This window comes from Colobus angolensis, unplaced genomic scaffold, assembly GCF_000951035.1.
Source record: "Colobus angolensis palliatus isolate OR3802 unplaced genomic scaffold, Cang.pa_1.0 Scaffold152, whole genome shotgun sequence".
Classification (NCBI taxonomy): domain Eukaryota; kingdom Metazoa; phylum Chordata; class Mammalia; order Primates; family Cercopithecidae; genus Colobus; species Colobus angolensis.
Window position 1 is genome coordinate 512,062 of NW_012114622.1, and position 21,908 is coordinate 533,969.

The 21,908-nt window shown below is 36.3% G+C and overlaps 1 protein-coding gene across 1 annotated transcript in view; it reads left to right on the forward strand.

Moving 5' to 3' along the window:
* Positions 1–21,703, forward strand: part of BBOX1 (butyrobetaine (gamma), 2-oxoglutarate dioxygenase (gamma-butyrobetaine hydroxylase) 1) — an 81,717-nt gene extending 60,014 nt beyond the window's left edge. The window contains 4 exon segments of the mRNA XM_011936408.1: positions 8,787–8,892; positions 13,227–13,423; positions 19,588–19,754; positions 21,194–21,703. Of these exon segments, the coding sequence (XP_011791798.1) occupies positions 8,787–8,892; positions 13,227–13,423; positions 19,588–19,754; positions 21,194–21,354 (631 nt within the window). The 3' untranslated portion in view covers positions 21,355–21,703.
* Positions 21,704–21,908: the final 205 nt, after the last annotated feature.

Here is a 21,908-nt window from a genome sequence, read left to right on the forward strand (position 1 = left end):
TGTTGGTAAAAATAAATCCAGGTTTGCACTCATAAAACATCCTTTCGTATAAAACTTACTTTTAATAAGGAAAAGTTTACAAATTAATCCAGCATGATTTTCTAAGTGTGAACCATTAATCAAAAGACTGTTGGCTAGGTGCTGGGATTCACACCTGTAATCCCAGTGCTTTGGGATGCTGAGGCAGGAGGGTGGCTTGAGGCCATGAGTTCAAGACCAGGCAGGACACCAGAGCAAGACACTGTCCCCACAAAAATAAAAATAAAAGCACATTAGCCCAGGCATGGTAGCACATGTCTGCTAACCAGGAGGCTGAGACAGAAGGATTACATGAGACCAGGAGTTTGAGGTTTCAGTGAGCTATGATCACACCATGGCATACTCCAACCTGGGTGACAGAGCAAGACCCTGACTCAAAAAACAAGTGTAAAACTTATCACCAAAGGCATAAGGAACAAATCCCATGACACTGCATTTTAAAAAATAAGACATCACCAAGATATAAAGAACAAATTCAGCAAAAACAATATTCAAGTATTCCACAAGCACTGATGGAACCAAATTTGTCAAAAAACGTTATTAATATCTTGATTATCTATGACTAGTCATCTGTGTTTGGGCAAATTTGGTAAATTAACATTCAACTCAATCTCATGAAATATTCTCTAAAAGTTATTTAAAGTACAGGAGCTTTTGACAAAAAATATTGAATAGACAATAAAATGTAAGGGAAAGTTTAGTGAGATGTTGAGAATGACACAAATGGCTCGGTGGAAACACTTAGGTTTGTTTAAAACAGCATCTTTGATAAAAGCAGTATAATTTGCAGAGTTTCAGTCACTCACCCCAGTGCAATAGTAAACAAGTCTATACCACTGGATTAAGATATTATGTTGAGCTTGCCTCTTCAGTTTTAAAAGAATCTGGCCCCATACCTCTACTTCAGTCACGGCCATTCTTAGTAATCTGCTTGAGTTGTTGCCTTACTTGGAATAGCATTAGAATCTGTCTCGAATGAGAGGTGCATGTAAGTACACCTTCATCTCACCAAAGCCTCACCATTAGGTTTTTTAAAAGTTCCTTCATGACAAATGAATCACATTTACACCTGTTTCTCCCATCCAAGTACTAACCAGGCCCAATCCTGCTTAGCTTCAAGGTCAGGCAAGTTCAGGGTTATATGGTGCAAATATGTTTGCATTTTATTTCTGCTGTGTTTTCTTGGAGATGTGGATTTGGGATGCATAAGTAAGAACTTAGTGTCCTCAACAATCAGTAGCAGCCTTCTTGGCATGATTCATTTCTATGACAAGGTAGAAAGGTAAAACAGATTACATTTCTGGGATTTTTCCAGACTTGTGATATGACCATTAGGAGAATGTTTATGATCGGAATTGGTGAGCTCCTTTCATGGGATTTATCATAAGATGTGAGCATAGACTTTTAGGCTACACATCCCATACCGCGCCTAAGACACTCTAGGGCTAATAAATGTTTTATCATTCCCTACCAGTTAGCTCAGAGGGTCAGAGAACTGCTCTGGTGAAGCCAAGTCACAGACCCCCATCCCTGTAGAGGCCAATGAATGTCAAAGAAAAAATCTGTTCTCTGGCTAATGCTTACACCTTGAATCTCAACCAGGTTTTGGCTGCAGTAAAATTCCGTCAGTTTACCCTTGATCATAGAAGGAACCAGGAAAAAGTATGTAGGTGAATCAATGCAAAACCATCACCACTCTTGAAAAAGAATCCAAATGGTCATTTCCTGTTGATCGTGTCAACAGCAGCATTTTCTTAGTCAGAAGATATGCATTCTGCACCTTGATGAAATTACTTTTTTGACCTCCTTAAATCTCTTCTCATATGTTGACTATTTTTCAAATGCCAGTGTTGACAGTCATCTGGATCTGTATTTTGTATGGTCTATGGAGTGACATGAACTTCACAGAGAACATGTATTTCTTGGCGACTCTCACTGCAATATAATGGATTGTCTGACTCATGTTTGAAATGAGTTGCAGCAGACTATAATACTCCTCATCTTTTTTCACTCAGCCTGTTTCCAGTTCATGGCCACATATGGCGGGATGCTTGACCCTTAGTGAAAGATATATCAGGTGTTCTACCCTAATTTTAAATCAGAAAAATAGAGCAAAATAGTCAATTTTTTCTTCAATCCCAGGGAACAGGTAAGGGACTCTTTTACCCATTAAGAAAAATATCCCCACATGTGAAAAGAGATTATAGATTGTATTCCCACTCTCCCCCTGCCACTACCACCCTACTAATACTCTTTACTACATACCGTATGAAAATGAAAGCTCATAAAAGTCACCCCCTCCCTGCTTACACTCATTCAGTCAAAATGTATTGGTTCCCTGCTTTAGAATTGGCACTGGTTTAGTTAATGGTAGGAGATCAAAAGTATTTGTTGTACACTAAAAGAGTTTACAGTCCAGAAGAGGAAGCAGAATTATGTATTTGTATATTTAAATGAGCTTAGACTCTTTAAAAATTATAACCATCTTCATAAAACACCTAACATATTCAGATCTAATAAATGACATGAATAAAACATGCTTATGAGAGTTCTGAGTGTAGGAGTAAATACTGGGTAATTACAAGAATGAGAGGAAGGAAAAGTCCTATGGGGCATCTCCTGTGTGTCAGACATAGACTTTCTTATTTGTTACAAGTTTTTGAAATACATTATTGTTCTATTTTCCAAATATATAAATTGGGGCTCAGAAATAATAGATGAATTGTCCAAGATTATATAGTTGTGAATTAGAAACCAAGGCTTTGAAGCCAGTGCAGTTTGAACCTAAAGACCAAGACTTTTTCTAGAATTGAGATTATGAAATGGTTGGAACCTGAGCTAGATTTTCATTAACGATTACAGAGATGGGTAAAACAACAGAAAAAAAGGGCAGAAAAAGAAACCAGGAAAAAAGGCAGGAAAGTGTGTAGTGCTAAAATCAACATGATTAGAACAGATGACTCAAACATGGCAATAGCTGGCAAGGTTAGAAAATTGCATTGGGTTCTTGAATTCTGGATCAGCAGCACTGAATTCTATCCTTCTGGGACTGAAGAATCAGTAAGAGCTTCTGATAGAGAAATGGCAAAATGAACATGAAGCACTAGGAAGGTTTGCCTGGTTGTAGTACGTATTGTATGGGGGAATACCAGAGGCAGAGTAGAATACCAGCCTAGAGTGACTTTCTGGGAAGCTAAAACATCCAGACCAAAGGTCATCTTTTGTGTGCTCATTTGTCCATATGTGAATGGAGATTTTTTTAAGCACTTATTTAAAAGTTTTTTAAATTAGGTGAAGCAAACTTCCTCCTCAACCAGATAATAAATCTTTATATAGTGAATCTCAATAAATAGGACCTCCCTCACCTGGTTTCTAAAGCTGAAAACCTTGGCATCATTCTGGACTCCATTTCTCTCATATCCTACATCCAATTTGTCAGAGAATCCTGGTAATTCTACCTTTCAAGATCAAATTCAATCATTCTCTCCTATGCATGCAGCCATAGTTAGGAGAGAATCATCATGATTCTCATGTTTAGGAGAGAACTGGTTGCCATCATCTCTCCCTCCTCCCACCTTTTTCCCAGTACCATCTACCCCTTACTCAGAGGCTAGAGCAATTCTTTGAAATGACAATTCCAATGTATAATTTACGTAATGGAAAACTTCAATGGCTTCCCATCACATGTAAACCAAAATCTCAAGTCCTCATCCTAGACCCCAAAGCCCTTTGGAAACTGGCTTCTCTCGGTGCATCTGGTACATTTCCCACTCTTGATTCCCTGGTGACTCTGTCTCAACCATGCTGCCCTTGTTCTGCCCTTGTTCTTCCACAAACACACTAGACATACTCCAAACTCAAAACCTCTTCACTTTGGGTTCCTCTGCCTAAAATACATCTCCCAGAAATTCACATTTCTCCTTCCCTTATTTTGCTTGGGTTTCTGTGGGGAAAATGCCACCTATTCATAGAGCACTTCCCATAGCATCATCTCTGTAAAAATACTTCTCTGGCCCCATTCCTTATCTCTTTACCTTGCCTCATTTTCTTTGTAGAACTTATCTCTGTTAAATTTAACAATTACTTTTCTGTCTTTTTGTTCCCTGCTATATCTCTGATGCTAAATCAATGACTGAAATAGAAAAGGTGTTCAATGTTTATTTATTCAAAGATAATTTGATGCATATGAATATATATTAATAGACATTATAACAGCAATCAAATGGCATGTATATATAGTGGACATTTTTCAAGCCATATTTGGTTTATTTTTAAACATGGCCTCCTTTCAATTACGCATTATCTGGATCTTCCAAGGATAATAGCTTACAAAGTCTGAATAATGGTTTATTTTCTTGCTATAGAGTTGCAAGTAACCTTCCTTCTTTTTTTAACTCACCTTTTCTTTAGCTTTTAAGCTGAGATATTTTTTAATTTGGGTAAAATTTATCATAACAATAAAATTAATCATTTTGTGGTACATAGACACCATGGAATACTACACAGCCATATAAAAGAACAAAATCACAGCCTTTGCAGCAACATGGATGCAGCTGGAGGCCATTATTGTAAGCAAATTAATAACTGAACAGAAAACCAAATACTATGTGTTCTCACTTAGAAGTGGGAGCTAAACATTGGGTACTCATGGGTATAAAGATGGCAACAATAGACACTAGGAACTACTAGAGGCAGGAGGGACGGAAAGGGACAGAGCTGAAAAATTACCCATTGGGTACTATGCTCAGTATCTGGGTGATGGGATCAATCTTACCCCAAACCTCAGGATCATGCAATATACCCATCTAACAAGTCTGCACATGCACATGTACCCCCTGAAACTAAAAGCTGAAATTATTTTTTTAAATACCATTTTAAAGTGTAATTAGCTTTATTTAGTATATTCTGCTGTGTGTCATTTAATACATTCACAATTTTGTGCAAATATCACCTCTATCTAGTTTAATACATTTTCATACATCATATTTTTTAAACTATTCAATTTGGAATGATAGGAAACAAATTCATATATTACAAATGGTAAAGAAAGAGAAAGAATCAAATGTTTATCTCATCATCCCTCTGTAAGCTGTTATACTGAGTAACCAAATAGTGGATGAGGAAAAGTGGCTCCCTTTAAAAGTATTCTGAGTGATACATATTTTTAAAAAGAGTATCAGTTTGCTATTTCATTGTTTGAAACCCTTGATGAATTAATGAATATAGCCATTGAACATGAACAGTACAAACATCAAAAAGGAAACACAGCCAGGTGTTATGTGTCTTGCAATACAAGAACATACTGCCATCTGTGGCTTTGCCAAAGAGAAAGAATAGAGACTGTCGAAGACTCTGCATTTCACTGCCAGTTTCCCAGAAACTGCACCATGAGTACGTACTCAATGAAGTCCGGACTGTGGGAAACTCTATAGGTCAAATTCCCTAAGTTCTTCAACAATTGTAAGGAGCACAGTTTGAAGGAAAAACTTGTAGATTAATAGACTTAAAACATATAACAATTATTATTAATGAGCAAGTTCAAACATAATGTCCTTGGATGAACATTTGGGTGATAAAATTGTAAAGAAAAGCAAGGAAATGATAACCATAGAAGTCACAGTCATAGTTACTTTGGAGAAGGCAGAAGTGTCTGTGATTGCGACGGGGCACACATAGGTACCTAAAGTTTTATTTATTGACCTGAGCAAAAGTTTTGAGAGTGTAATTTGAAAATTGAGTTTCTCAGATAAATATACAAATGGAACAGAATAGAGATCCCAGAAATAATGCTACACACCTACAACCCTCTGATTTTCAACAAAGTGGACAAAAACAAGAAATGTGGAAAGGACTCCTTATTCAATAAATGGTGCTGAGATAACTGGATAGCCATAAGCAGAAGATTAAAATGGGATCCCTTCCTTAAACCACATACAAAATTCAACTCAAGATGAATTAAAGACTTACATGTAAAACCTAAAACTACAAAAACTCTGGAAGATAACCTGGGAAATACCATTCTAGACATAGGACCTGGCAAAGATTTCATGATGAATATAACAATAACAACTGCAACAAAAATGAAAATTGACAAATAGGACCTAATTCAACTAAAGAGCTTCTACACAGCAAAAGAAACTAACAACAAAGTGAACAGACAACATATAGAATGGAATAAAATATTTGCAAAGCATGCATCTGACAAAGGTCTAATATCCAGAATCTATAAGGAACTTAAACAAATTTACAAGCAAAAAAACAAACAACCCCATTAATAAGTGGGCAAAAAACATGAACAGACACTTTTCAAAAGAAGACGTACACACAGCCAACAAGCATATGAAAAAGTGCTTAACACCACTAATCATTAGAGAAATGCAAATCAAACCACAATGAAATACCATCTCATACCAGTCAGAATGGCTATTATAAAAAGTTAAAAAAATAACAGATGCTGGTGAGGTTTGGAGAAAAGAAACACTTATACACTGCTGGCGGGAAAGTAAATCATTTCAGCCATTGTGGAAAGCAGTTTGGCAATTTCTCAAAGACCTTAAAAACATTACCATGTGACCCAGAAATCCCACTATTGAGTGTATACCCAAAGGAATATAAATTGTTCTACTATAAAGAACACATACGCATGCGTATGTTCATTGCAACACTATTCTCAATAACAGACATAGAATCAACCTAAATGTCCATCAGTGATATATTGAATAAAAAAATATGGTACATATACACCATGGAATACTACACAGCTATATAAAATAACAAGATTATGTCTTTGGAGCACCATGGATGGAGCCAGAGGCCATTATCCTAAGCAAACTAACACAGGAACAGAAAACCCAATACAGCATGTTTTCACTTAGAAGTGAGAGTTCAACATGGAGTACACATGGGCACAAAGAAGGGAACACTAGACACCTGGGCCTTTGTGAGGGTGGAGGTAGGGAAGAGGATGAAGATCAAGAAAACCACCTACCAGCTACAATATATATTACCCGAGTGACAAAAATACTCTGTACACAAAACCCCTGTGACATGCAATTTACCTATATAACAAACTTGCACATGTAATCCTGAATCTAAAAGTTAAAAAGAAAAAAAAGTTTCTCCATAAGAGCAGAAACAAGATAAAAATGCTAGCTTTCACCACTGAGATTCAACATTGCACCAATATTTCCAGCCAGAGTGATTAGACAGTAGAAATAAAGGCATCCAAATGAGAAAGGAAAAAGTAAATCTATCTCTATTCACAGATGGTATGATCTTACATATAATAAATCCCATAAAATCCACCCAAAAAAAAGCTACTAAAGCTAATGAATGAATTTAGCAAGTTTCAGGATACAAAATCAAAACACAAAAATCAGTTGTCTTTATGTACAGTAGCAATGAACAATCTGAAAAGGAAATCAACAGATCCATTTACAACATCATCCAGAAGAATAAAATACTTAGGAATAAATTTAATCACTTAGGTGAAAGACTTGTACAATGAATACTATAAAACATTGCTAAAAGAAATTAAAGAGAACCTAAAGAAATGGAATAGCATCCTGTATTCATGGATTGGAAGGCATAAAATTGTTAAGATGTCGATACTCCCCGAAGCAGTCTACAATCCCTACCAAAATTTCAGTATCATTTTCTTATTTTAGAAATGGAAAAGCCAATATCAAATTTATATGAAATTGTTAGGGCCTCCAAGTGGGCAAAACAGTATTTAAAAAGAAGACTGAAATTAAAAGACTCACACTTCCTGATTTTGAAACTTAACTACTAATCTACAGTAATCTAAATAGCATGATATTGGCATAAAGATAGATAAATAGATCAATGGAATAGAATTTTGAGAGTTCAGAAATAAACCCACACACCTACAGCCAATCGATTTTCAGCAAACATGCCAATATCATTCAATAGAGAAAGAACAACCTCTTTAACAAATTGTTCTGAGGCAACTGAATACCCAAATGCAAAGAATTAAATTGGACCCACAACTCATATCATATGCAAAAATTAATTCAAAATGAACAAATTATCTAAATATAAGAGTTAAAGTCATAAAACTCTTAGAAGAAAACATAGAGGTAAATCTTCATGGCTTTGGATTGGGCAGTGGATTCTTAAATATAACATTAAAAGCATGAGCTTACTATATAATTCCATTTATGGTAAATATCTAAAATAGGTAAATCTACAGAGGCAGAAAGCAAATTAGTGATTACCAAGGACTTGGGGAAGGGTAAAATGTAAAGAAACTGCTTTCTAAAATAAGAGGTTTTGATTTGGAGTAATAGAAACGTTTTGAAACTAGATAGGTAGAGATGGTGGTTGCCAACATTGTGAATTTACTAAACACCACTGAATTGCTCGCTTTAAAAGTGATTCATTTTCTGTTATGTGAACTTCACCTCAATAAATCACTTTTTAAAATGCATTAAGCCAGTAAAACGATAACCTACAATTCCATATATAGTTCTTTACAAACTGTAAGATAGACTGATGTATAAAAGTACTCTCTTGTTGAGAGGAGAGGAAAAATGAGGAGATGTTAATTCTGAAATAGTGACTTTAGACAGAGAGAAGTCAGATTCCTTTTCTCACTCATAGTTATTACGGTAATTATTTCAAAAAATGAAAAGTTTCCATTTCTCCCCACATATCAAATTCTTTCTAACACATTTCCTCTGGCTGAGTGACAACCTGTTTAAACATGTGTTTCTTGCATTTTACAGACATACTTGGCAAGTGCAAGACAAAATCGATGCAAACAATGTGGCTTACACAACTGGGAAGCTAAGCTTTCACACTGATTATCCAGCCCTCCATCATCCACCTGGGGTAAGATGAGCTTCAACATATTTTCCACAAAGCAGGCCAATGACCGATATCTTTTTGTATTTTGAGTCTAGAAGATTACATATTTCACCAGGTAGTTTGTCTTACATAAGTTTTCTTTCTCCAAACACAATCCAAGCTCACAAAATCTCGATACCTAAATCCTAAATATCTTCACCTTCCTAAAGGAGAGAATTTCATACCTTTAAAACAACAATAACAACAACAACATTTCTTTGTTCTTCCTAGAAATTACTATTAGCGTTTTTTTGCTTTGCCAAGACAGATTTTAAGGTAGTAGCAAATCTTGAAGTCTTTCTGCACATATATTTCTAGGAAAGTTAAGAGAGAAAATGGAATCAGTAAACAAAATGTAGGGTTTCCCTCCAAGTCACATGGGCATCATTCATATCCATTAACTACTGCTGCATTAAAACTCATTCTACTATAAAGACACATACACATGTATGTTTATTGCAGTACTGTTCACAATAGCAAAGATTTGGAAGCAACCCAAATGTCCATCAATGATAGACTGGATAGAGAAAAATGTGGTACATAAACGCCATAGAATACTATGCAGCCATAAGAAAGGATGAGTTCAATCTTTTGCAGGGACGTGGATGAAGCTGGAAACCATCATTCTCAGCAAACCAACACCGAAACAGAAAACCAAACACCACATGTTCTCACTCATAAGTAGGAGTTGAACAATGAGAACACATGGACACTGGGAGGGGAACATCACACACTGGGGCCTGTCAGGGGGTTGGAGGGATAGGGGAGGGATAGCATTAAAAGAAATACCTAATGTAGATCACAGTTTGATAGGTGCAGAAACTACCATGGCACCTGTATATCTATGTAACAAACCTGCACATTCTGCACATGTATCCCAGAACTTAAAGTATAACAAAAATAATAATAACTCACTCCCTAACTTGATGGCTTAAGAAAACAGCCCTTTACTTAGCCCTTGTCTTTTCAATTTGGGCTGCATTCAGCTAGGCAGCTCCTGTCTTCAGTCACATACCTGCAATCGGTTTCTAAGTTGACTTGGGATCAACTGACTTTCACTGAGGTGGCTGGTTTCTGCTCCACTTGGTCTATTGACCACCAGTAGGTTAGCCCAAGTTTAATGCATATGGCAACTGGAAGAATTTTCAGACAGCTGCACAGCTTCTCAAGGCCTAGGCTAGTCACCTCTGCAATGTTATATTGGTCTAATGAAGTAATAAATCTAGCCCACATTCAGGAGGTGAGGAAATAGACCCCTTATGGGGGAAGCTGCAAAAATGCATTACAAACTGTGTGACTACAAGGAACAGAATAACAGTGGCTATTTTTGGAAACCATCCAACATCCCATCTATCAGATTCCTTGTCAAGGAGGGAAATGCTCAGTGTGAAGCCACAAATCCCCAGGAGAATCTCTGGGTGGACATTCTTTCTCTACATTTTTACAAAAGTTTCATTTTACTAAATGAGCTACATTTTTACAAAACCTTCATTTTATTACACCAAAAATAAGTGGTTAGGAAACTACCTTCCTAAAGATATGTCATCCCTATTTTTAGAGCTAAATTCGACTATGTGAAATAACCACATAGAAATCTGTATCTTTAAAGGTAAATGAAAATTTGGGCAATTTTTAAATTAACAAAGGAGAAATGGGCCAAAATCACAATTAGCCCATTTTTTTCATTATCTTCACTGAACATGTTTTATCTGCACCCTTGTTACCGACTGTTCTCGCCAGTATTGGCTACACTAGTCTAGTATTTGACTTTACATGTTTTAAATTATTTCGTTAATTGTAAAACACCACATGATTTCTTTGAACTAAGTGGCAGTAAAATGACCCCTGTAGACACCTTTTGGGGTAAGGGTTGGGGGCAGGAGACACACCACGTGATTTTATTCTAAATGTGGCTCAGATTTTTCTAAAACTCTAGGGTTAAGAGCCAAATTAATCAGCTCAGCTTATCTTCCAAAGAATGATTGAGGGAGATGGATGGAATAAGGATTAAAGAATGAGACTAGAAAACTAAAAGTTTTGTTTGAATTTTTAAGTTATCTTCTGTCTTTTAAGAATTTAAGTTTTGTTTCTGGGTTAAAATTCTAAGCTTAAGGAAAAGTGATCAAATGGCTGCATAAATGTTCCTGAAGAACAATAGAATGCGTGACTTTTTCATAGCACATTATACTATTTCAAAGCAGTTTTACTTTCATTATTTTATCTGACTGTTCTTGATATTCCTTTAAGGTAGAAACACAAGATTCAATACCTTTTTTTTTTTTTTTTCTTTTTTTGAGACCGAATCTCGCTCTCTCGCCCAGGCTGCAGTGCAGTGGCGCCATCTCGGCTCACTGCAGGCTCTGCCTCTGGGGTTCATGTCATTCTCCTGCCTCAGTCTCCCGAGTAGCTGGGACTACAGGCTCCCGCCATCTCGCCCGGCTAATTTTTTGTATATTTAGTAGAGACGGGGTTTCACCGTGTTAACCAGGATGGTCTCCATCTCCCAACCTCGTGATCCGCCCACCTCGGCCTCCCAAAGTGCTGGGATTACAGGCGTGAGCCGCCACCCCCGGCAAGATTCAATACTTTTATAGGGTAGCATTTGATTAAGGAGGAACTTGGACTTGAACCCAGGCCTGTATATAGTTTTCTGTCACACCACACAGATCCTGAGCTGGAATTTCCAATTATTATAATTTATGTAGTAAAATAGTAAAATTTATAGATTTTATCATACTTTACAAACTTCTTAAAGACAAGAATTGACTCTTACAGTTCTTTGTATCTCAATACTTTGTACCTCAATACTTACATGCACATTGCATGTAATAGAGACATCGTAGATATGCTATAAAGAGGCAAAGAAGTGCAACAAACTTGTACTTGTGTCCAGTAAATAAAACATTCAAACTAAGTGACTTGATAGGAGATTTTTAAATAACAGATGATTCCTAAAATGTCTAGATTCTACTAGAATAATAAAATGTAGGCAACCTGTTTGTACTATTGTTCAAATTTCCATTTTGAATTATTCCAGGGGAGTTGTGCCAAGGTTTGATATTTTCAGTAACAAATAGAACAAACCAATATATTTTTCTGTGCAGATGAAATAATCTGGAAAATGAGTTACCTGTTGAGAGTTCAGTTTAATCGATTTGGATTATGTGGGGCAGAGATAAGACACCATATCTTTAATGAAACAGAAATGTTACTTCACTCACTGTCTTTGCAGAAGTCACATGCTGCATAAAGTAACATTTAGAAGGAAAATATTTTGGGTTCTGAATGACTCACATGAAGTAAAATTGGGTTTTATACATGACAGGCATATATTTGCCTTTTAACCTAGCAATAAAAGTTTTACCAGTCTCCATCATCTTTTTTCTATTGGAAGATTGTATTAAAAGTGTAACTGTACAAAAGAAAGTATTAATGGGCCTTGATATATGTAAATAACATCAGCTAATCTTTTTAAAAATTAGCATTTGAAATATTCTGTCAGTTCATGATGGCAAAATCTAAAAGGATTTAAAGAGCACTGTGATCCTCCAAAAACAAAGTTATGCTATTGTTTTGCTACTCTGACCAGTTCCTTCCTCAAAAAAAAAAAAAAATTCATAATCCTATATAACACCACTGGCCTAATACTTTGCAGCTCAGTTCCGACTACATTACTTTTGTATTCAAAAGGCTTCAGTGAATTCCCTCTATGCACAAGTACAAAAGCCCTTCATCTGATATTTAAGACTCTCCATCATGAGGCCTCAAATTGTCCTTCCAACCTGATTCACTCTTTCTATTTATGGCCCTCTGCTGTAGCCAGACTTTTTATTACCCAGTGAACTGTGCATTTTTGCACATCATTATTTCTGTCACCTGATTTGCTTTCTCGTTCTATTCTGCATAACCCAAATCTCATCCATTCTCCTTTGTCTAACTTACCCGCCTCTTCCCCTGGAAATCCTTCCCTGCCTACTCTAACATCAAGTGCTCCATCTCTGCAGCTCTTACAAGCTGTGCTTTTTGTTTGCTAATGAGCATTATCATGCCTGCATCTATGTCTTCAACTGTAACATGTTTGAACTATACAGTATTGATTATAAGCAACTTTTTTCTTCCCAACTGTTTTCTGATAACATAAGAGAGACAACAACAAAAAAAGGTTTGTTGGCTTTGGTTTACTCATAGCCTTTTGAATCTTTAACACAGTATCAAAAAACGGTGCATGCGTATTATTTTATTTTATTGAAGATTATTTAATTCTAATAATTAAAATTCAATTTAATATTTATTTAATAATGCATATTTTCTTTTTGTAGGTTCAGCTTCTTCACTGCATAAAGCAAACAGTCACAGGGGGTGATTCAGAAATTGTAGATGGGTTTAATGTGTGCCAAAAGCTAAAAAAAAATAATCCTCAGGCATTTCAGATTTTATCCTCTACCTTCGTGGACTTTACAGACATTGGAGTGGATTACTGTGATTTTTCTGTACAATCAAAACACAAAATTATAGAGTAAGTACTACTTATAAATTTCCCATAGCAGTAAAACAATTGACAGCAAAACTACATTAATCTAAAGTTTAAACAGAACAAAACTTCAGTGAACTTCAGAGCTTTATTTTTATTAACATTTAACCCATTTTTAGAGTGATAGCATTTCCACTGTAATATTTTTTAACAAATTACATAAAATTTATTCCTAATTAATATTAGAGGAAAAGTAACTAAGATTTCACATATACTTCATTTTTTGAATATAAGTTCTGCATAGCTATGATCAATGTGATTATACTAGTCAGAAGGCTTTTGGCCAGAAGTGAAAGAATATAATGCAAAATAGGTTGATCCGAGAGTTAAACAGTGTCACCTGATATTGGTCCCTTTTTTCTTCTTAGCTTTGCAATCTTCTATGTTAGCTTTATTTTCAAAGATGATCCGCAGAAGCTCCAAGTTTTCATTGTCCTTAGAGCTAGTAATCACACCACAAAGAATGCTTTTATTTCCCAATACCTACAATAAAGCTAGATGACCCACTCCCTAATTTCTGTCCAAGTCTATCCCTGAATCAATCATCATAGTCAATGGGTTAGTGAATCCTGATTGTCCATGCCTGGATCACATGTTCAACTCTGGAGCAGGGTCAGCCTCATCTGAAGCACACGGACTGAGAATGAAACAGGGAGACTCCCCAAAGAGATGCTAATCCAACAAAGATCATATATTACCTACACAGAACATTTTGTGTTCTCCCTTTCTTTTTATTAAATATTGTTTTATCATGATTTTTCCAAGTACCTACAAAGGCCACAAATTTATCCTTTTATTTGCAAATTATCTTACATTTTGTTTCTACAAGAGTTTATTTAATAATACCTCAATTAATTTTGGTAGGGGGGTATAATTTTAGAATTGAGTTTAAATTTTTCCATTAAGAGAAACAGCCAAATGGTATGAAAATAAACTCATTTAGAAAATAATTAAATCCCCAGTACATTAATTTATTCATTCAACAAATATTTATTGAGGCCAGCCACTTTTCTTGGTACTTGGAATACATTAGTGGACAAAACAAAGATTTCTCCCCTCATACAGCTTATACTCTAATGGGGGAGGGAAATTTTAAAGATTTTTAAACAGATGAGCATATTATAATAAATGTTAAAAACTGTTAAGTGCTTAAGAATAAAAGGAAAAGCATAGCAAGATAAGGGGACTCTGTAGGGCTTAGCAAGGATGGAACTTGCATTATTAAGCAGTGTGGTGAGGGAAAGCTTTACTGAGATTTGAGCAAACACTCAAAGGAGTGAGGGAGTTTTCAAAAGAGAAGCAGTTTCCCAAAACTGCTAGAACAAAAGTTCTAAGAGGGTCCTAAGAACATCTCTGCGGTGTTCAAGGAACAGCAAGCAGACCAGTGTGACTGGAACAGAGTGAAGGAGACAAGTATTAGGGGAGGAAGTCGGATGGGGACAAGTTCCTGTAGAGTCTTGTTAGCAAATTATAACAGTAACATTTACTCTGGGTGAAATAAGAAGCTGCTGCAAGATCCTGATCAAAGGAAAGACTTTTATATTTATGTAAATTTAGTTATATTTTAAATGGGTCACCCTGACTGCTAGAAAGAGCAAGGATAGTAGCAGGAAGACCAGCTAGGAAGCTAGTGCATGACTCTAGACTAGCAATGGTGGTGCCTTGAACATGAGTGGCTGGAGTGACAGCAGTGGTGGTTTGGAGAAGGGTCAGTTTTTGGTTACATTTTGCATGTATAAACAGATCGTTTTCCTGAAAGATTGGAGGAAGCGTCTGAGAAAAAGATAGACGCCAAGAATGAAATTCTAGCTCAGAATAAACCGGAGACATTTTCTGAGAGTTCACTCATCAAGGTGAAAAGGAAATAACTGGAGACTCTTAGTTATAACGTGACAGGTTTTTATGTTTTTATGTTTTTTGTTTTTTGTTTTTGAGATGGAGTCTCGCTCTGTCGCCCAGGCTGGAGTGCAGTAGTGTGATCTCGGCTCACTGCAAGCTCCGCCTCCTGGGTTCATGCCATTCTCCTGCCTCAGCCTCCAGAGTAGCTGGGACTACAGGCGCCCACCACCACACCCTGCTAATTTTTTTTTTCTTTTTTTTTTTTTGCATTTTTAGTAGAGACAGGATTTCACCATGTTAGCCAGGATGGTCTCCATCTCCTGACCTCATGATCCGCCCACCTCAGCCTCCCAAAGTGCTGGGATTACAGGTGTGAGCCACCATGCCTGGCCAACGTGACAGTTTTAACTAGTCAAATATTACCTTAAAATTCATGACAAATCAAAATTTTGTTGAGACACAATACGATTACAGATTCTGCAAGGTTAGTGAACAGAGGTAAGAAACATAGCTATGGATTAGATTAACTGAATGTCCACTGTGTGGCTCATGACTTGGCTTTGATATTTTCTGAAGTAAAATTTCAAAATTTGGCCATCTGTGAGGTCTCAGGAATAACCCCCTGGAGAATAAATATCAAGTGGTTAACATTAATTCACTTAAAAATATATTTTCAACAACAGGAAATGAAACAGAGCGTTCTCAGTTAACAGAGGGCCTCCATCTCCTAAGTGTTTGGGTTAATTTAATTTACTTTGCAATTAAATTTTTAAATTTGTATGTCCTAGTACAAAAATATCTTTTATGTTGCTGACTGAATTAGTTATAATTCAGTACAAAGAAAAATAAACCAATAAAGAAACGAGGAAAAATAATGACGGTGAGACTCAACTATCCTATCAATTACAAATTCAATCACGTAAATTCAAGTCTTTTACCTGCCAGCTGTGTAATCTCTCATGTGATTATTTACCCTTGCTGATCCACAGTATATTTTCCAGTTAAAAAAAAAAAACGAAAACAAAAAATACTACCACACATGACTGAAGTAGGAATTGCAGAGTTAATATATGGAAGCCCCTACTATTGCGCCTAGTTTAGAAAATGCAAAATAAGTTTTAGCTAGCTATAATATGCATGAAGTCCAACACACTCACTGGGGAGAGATTTCTATTTCAGGTCTGAGTTTCTAGAAACCAAAGCAAACAGAATATAATCAGTTACAAGGCAAGATGCTTTTGAAGTCTGAAATAAATTTTTCCTGCAGATCCTCATAAATTACGACATGGTAGACAACACTGTAGTGGCATTCCCATAACAAATGCAAGTTCCATAAAACATTGTATCTATCAATGAGGCAGAATGCTGCCACTAATGAGGAGTACTCACAACACAAACTGTAGAAGATCATGTTAAAGTCCTTTCTTTGGTTTTTTTTTTGTTGGCATCATTGATAATGTTTTGCTTTTGCTGGTTCGCAGCCACTATGTTGTTGGTTTAAGTTTAATTAATTTGTCCTTTATGTACAGCTAATATATAGCCAGTTACTCCCATTTTTGTGGCTTTTTACCTTTACTCAGCATGCAAACTTACATTAGACCCTGTTGTTCTGTTATTAGGCATCAGATTTCTTGCTAACATTCAATTTTGCATTGTAGGTTGGTCTTCAAGGTACCAGCTACCCATCTCCTCTAACATTCTTCAATCCTCAGAATAATGTCCCCTCTATATCTTATAACAAAATTTGCTTTCCATTCCTCTATTATTGCTGAGAATGCTAAATAATAAATTTGTGTCTTGTTTTCTCAGATAAACAGTAGGTAAAAGAAAGCAGGGACTCTGTTACACTCTAAACACAAAAAAAGTTGATTACTTTTCTATATAGGTAAACTCTTTAAAATGAAAACCTAATCTCGTATACCATGAGGCATCCAGTTCTGATTGTCATTACATTTATTAATCACAAAATTTCTTTCACTGGTACATGAGGATATACCCAAGGACTCTAGAATAGTTAGCTCAAAATTAGCATAACTATTCAAATCAAGGAGCTATGGTAATAGTGGGAAAAAAATAAAGCAGATCTTGAGGGTGACTGAAACAGATGACCCCCCAGAAGTTCCAAAGTCATGATATCCTTTGGTGGATGACACAGAGGATAATATTATATGTACAGAACACATAACAAGAACAAAAAAAAAAAGAAGAAGAAAAGTGGGTCAGAGCCATAAGGCTAGAATCTTGAAGGTAGTATCAAAAGGCAAATGGCCTCAGAAACCATGACAGAGGTCTTAAACCAGCAGCATGAACTCTAAGAGGGTAATTGAAAGGTCCTGTACTCTCTGTTCCACTAAATCCTAGAGGTCTTTTCTACTGACTTACCTTCTATCTGATTCTTTGTACACAAAGCTGTATCCAAAAGGCTCAGAATTCTTGATTTATGTGAAAGCATGTGGAAGCGGGTAGGGTACTGCATTACCTAGTGAGTCACATTTGTATTGTTATTAATACATGTAAATTTATGTTTTAAGTGTCTAAGAGCCTTTTTGAAAGCCTGTTCCTTCCTTTTACTTTCTTTCCCAGTGTAGGTTCAATAGGTAGTTTTCAGGCCTTACCCAATAAGCAAAGAATTGGTGCTAATGACCAACTGTTGAGTTTACCATTACAATTGCCATTTGGCCCAAAGCCGCCATGCACAAAGGGCCCTAATAGTCACAATTTGTACTTCACTGTCAATGGCATCTTTCCCCATTTGCTGATAATATTCACCAAATGTAACCCAGACCCCAAACCAAGGTCACCAAACCCAGGCATATGTGATAATGTGTTTGGTCTGACTGACCAAGCCTGGGCCCTGGTCAGCTGTTGGTTCTCATTACCACTTCCTGCGCTTGTCCTTCTAGGATACTGCTCCCGGGAGTAATCCTAGGCACTTTGCCACCATCCATGTCCACCTTCAGTTTGCATGCCTTCATCCTGTTTCTACCTAAAGAAAAGATAAAGTTGATCGACACTTTAAGACTGTCTGAAGGTCAGACAGTCTTATAAGCTATAAAAAAGTTTCCTCTTTTTGCCTCTGTATCTGGGTGATGTTCATGTCTTGCTAATTATAACCACCAAAGCTCAAATCTAAGAAATAATGTTCTTTCCTTATTTATCTATTTATTTATTTATTTATTTATTTTTGAGACAGAGTCATACTCTGTTGCCACGGCTGGAGTGTGGTGGTGCAATCTTGGTTCACTGCAACCTCTGGCACCTAGGTTCAAGCAGGTGCCTGCCACCACGCCCAAGTAGGTGGGATTACAGGCATGTGCCACCATGCCCAGCTTTTTTTTCTGTGTTTTTAGTAGAGACAGGGTTTTGCCATGTTGGCCAGGCTGGCCTCGAACTCCTGACCTCAACTGCCTCACCCACCTTGGCCTCCCAAAGTGCAGGGATGACAGGTGTGGGCCACCATGCCCGACCTTCTTTCCTTATATTAAAAGCTGTATTGCCTTACATTGGCATGGCCATAATCTGTATTTTAAGAAAGAGAATAGAGATCACAACATTAAGAGCTCTCAAATTACTTAAAAACAAAACAAAACAAAAAACCTTAGTGCCCTCCCAAGGTACTAAAAAATATAGAGAGTGACATGTGCAACAAATATTTATTACCTGCCTGTTATGTCCAGGCTCTATGCTGAGTGCTAGGAATACAACATTAAATGAGATACAGCACTGTCTTCTGGAAGCCTCAATACTAAGATAGGTAGGATGAGTAAATAGATGGAAAGAATATACCTCAGGCTAGTCCCTTCTTTTCTCATGCTTCAGTTTTCCCACCTGTAAACTAAGGATTGAATTAGAATCATGCATTTCAAACCATTTTAAAAATAGAATTTTCTCCCCATCATATCCCCCAAATAAAACCATCACACTTAAAACCTTAATAAATGAAACACATAGAACAATTGACCTATAAATTTGTGACATGAAAGGATTTTAATACCTGTTTTGAATAACAAAGAATGAATGACTTTAACCAAGCATAACAAAATTTTTAACTTGAATCTCTCAGTAATACTTATTTTAATTTAAGTTGAATTCTCCTGGCACTGAAGTAGTAAGATTTAGAAAAAAATCTAAATGAATGAATGAAAAAACAAGGAATACATTGTACCACAGGTAGCCTTAAGATCATCTGTACATGTGTTTGGATTTTTTAATATGGTGTTTCAAAAATATCTTTGAAGAGGAATTGACCCTTATCAATGTAAATAGATATTTCATGAATTATATATTAACTTTTTCTCTTAATAAAACAGGTTAGATGATAAAGGCCAAGTGGTTCGCATCAACTTCAATAATGCAACTAGGGACACAGTATTTGATGTGCCTGTTGAAAGAGTTCAACCTTTTTATGCTGCTCTGAAGGAGTTTATTGACCTCATGAACAGCGAAGAATCCAAGTTTACCTTCAAGATGAATCCAGGTCAGTGAATACATTTTCTCAAACAACCAAAAGCATGGATTTTCTTCAACCTTAACCATCTAGAATTATATCCAGAGCAGTTTTTCTTAGGTATCACATAGAACACTGATAACAAAATCTTGATGAACAACTGACTTGCTTAAGTAGTGGACTCCTGGCCCTCATTGAGGCTTATAGTTAATTATTCTATCATGATAAACAAATAAAAATATCCTCATGATTCTTACTCTTAACACACACAAGTAATGCTTACTCATTGGGCTTACTAGTGGAGACAGTACTACCTGAAATAAAGTAGTACCTAAAGTATTCCAGTTACTTGAAATTAAAAAAGCAGAAAGCATTATATTTTTTCTAGACCATCTCTACTCAGTAAAGTGCCATCAAACCTGCGGCTTTTGGCATCTGCAGTAAAAGGTGTAATTTCTCTCTGCTGTTGATTTGGCCAAATGGAAGATTCTTTTCCTTTGTATATACTTTTAATTGATCTTTGGTATAATAAGTTAATATGAATCTCCATAAATCCATTGCCATGCAGTCACAGCAGGTTAATTTTTAAAATGGCAACATATAAAATGAAAACATTATGGGGGGAAAAAATACAAAAAAATACAAGTTAGAATCCAAGCTTCAACTATTTAATGGCAGTGTAGTTTCTCAATTTTTAAAAGCTTTAGTTTCTTCATGTGTGAAAAGATGAGAGAATACTTTCTTTTCAGGATTCTTATAAGGCTTAGAAATAATGTTACATAAAATACTAGGCACACGGAAGACAAACCAAGAATGTCACTATCCTTTTTATTTTCTGAAGCTGTTAAACTGAGAAGAAACATTTTTGGGTTTTTTTTTTTTTTTTTTTTTGAGACCGAGTCTCGTTCTGTCACCCAGGCTGGAGTGCAGTGGCCTGATCTTGGCTCACTGCAAGTTCCGCCTCCCAGGTTCACGCCTCAGCCTCCCCAGTAACTGGGACTACAGGCACCTGCCACCACACCCGGCTAATATTTTTTGTATTTTTAGTAGAGACAGGGTTTCACCATGTTAGCCAGGATGATCTCGATCTCCTGACCTCGTGATCTGCCCACTTCAGACTCCCAAAGTGCTGGGATTACAGGCGCATGAGCCACCGCGCCAGCCGAAGAAACATTTCTAATTAGGTATGGATCAGTCAAAAAGATACAGATGTTTTACACAGAGATAATATTTTAAGTAAGAATGATTAAAGTACCTTCAGGAGACTACCAGGTTAGGTAGTTGAATTGTCATAAGGTCTAAAGTGGTTTGCATCCAGTGGCCTGATTTGTGTGCAGTTTCATGTAAAGAAATAAGCGATGATTCTTGATGTGAACCAAGTAGCAGCTGTGTTTTGCATGTTACATTTTCTAGCTCTGTAAGTCATTTAAACGCACAATTATTCATACTGAAAAAAATCTTTTCTTTAGGTGACGTGATTACTTTTGATAACTGGCGCTTACTTCATGGCCGACGTAGCTACGAAGCAGGAACTGAGATATCCCGCCATCTAGAAGGAGCTTATGCTGACTGGGATGTGGTCATGTCAAGGCTTCGTATCTTAAGGCAGAGGGTCGAGAATGGAAACTGAAGTCTCCTGTAGATAATTTTAGTAAGATTCCAATGAGTATATTTTGTGACATATGACACATTATTCACAGACCATGATTTTGTCATTTACATATAATTTCCTTAACAATGAACATGTAACTTCTCTCACAAGGGTACTCTTTGTAATCATATACAATGTCAGCTTTTTAGATGTTTCACCACTCTTTTGCAAATAAAGCATCTTTTCTGCTCTGTTGCATGCCTACTCTAATTTCTTTTGCCCATATATGAGTATCTCCAGAATGTCTACAAATAGTTTTTGTAGCAAATGAAACATTTCTTCAAATAAACCTTTCGTTTCAAATAAAACTTGTCTCAAAACATGCTTCTACCCTGTTGCCTGTAGGATCTCAATTGGCAAGACTGCACATGACCGTGTTTAGCATGCTTGGAAAAAGGGTTTATATTTCCAAAGATCTGTTGTATGCACTTTTATTATAGAATTCTATTATCCAAATTTCCAGACCTCACCAATTTAGTGATTCCGACATTTTCTTTTACTACCTAAATTATGACATCGAAACATGATTACTA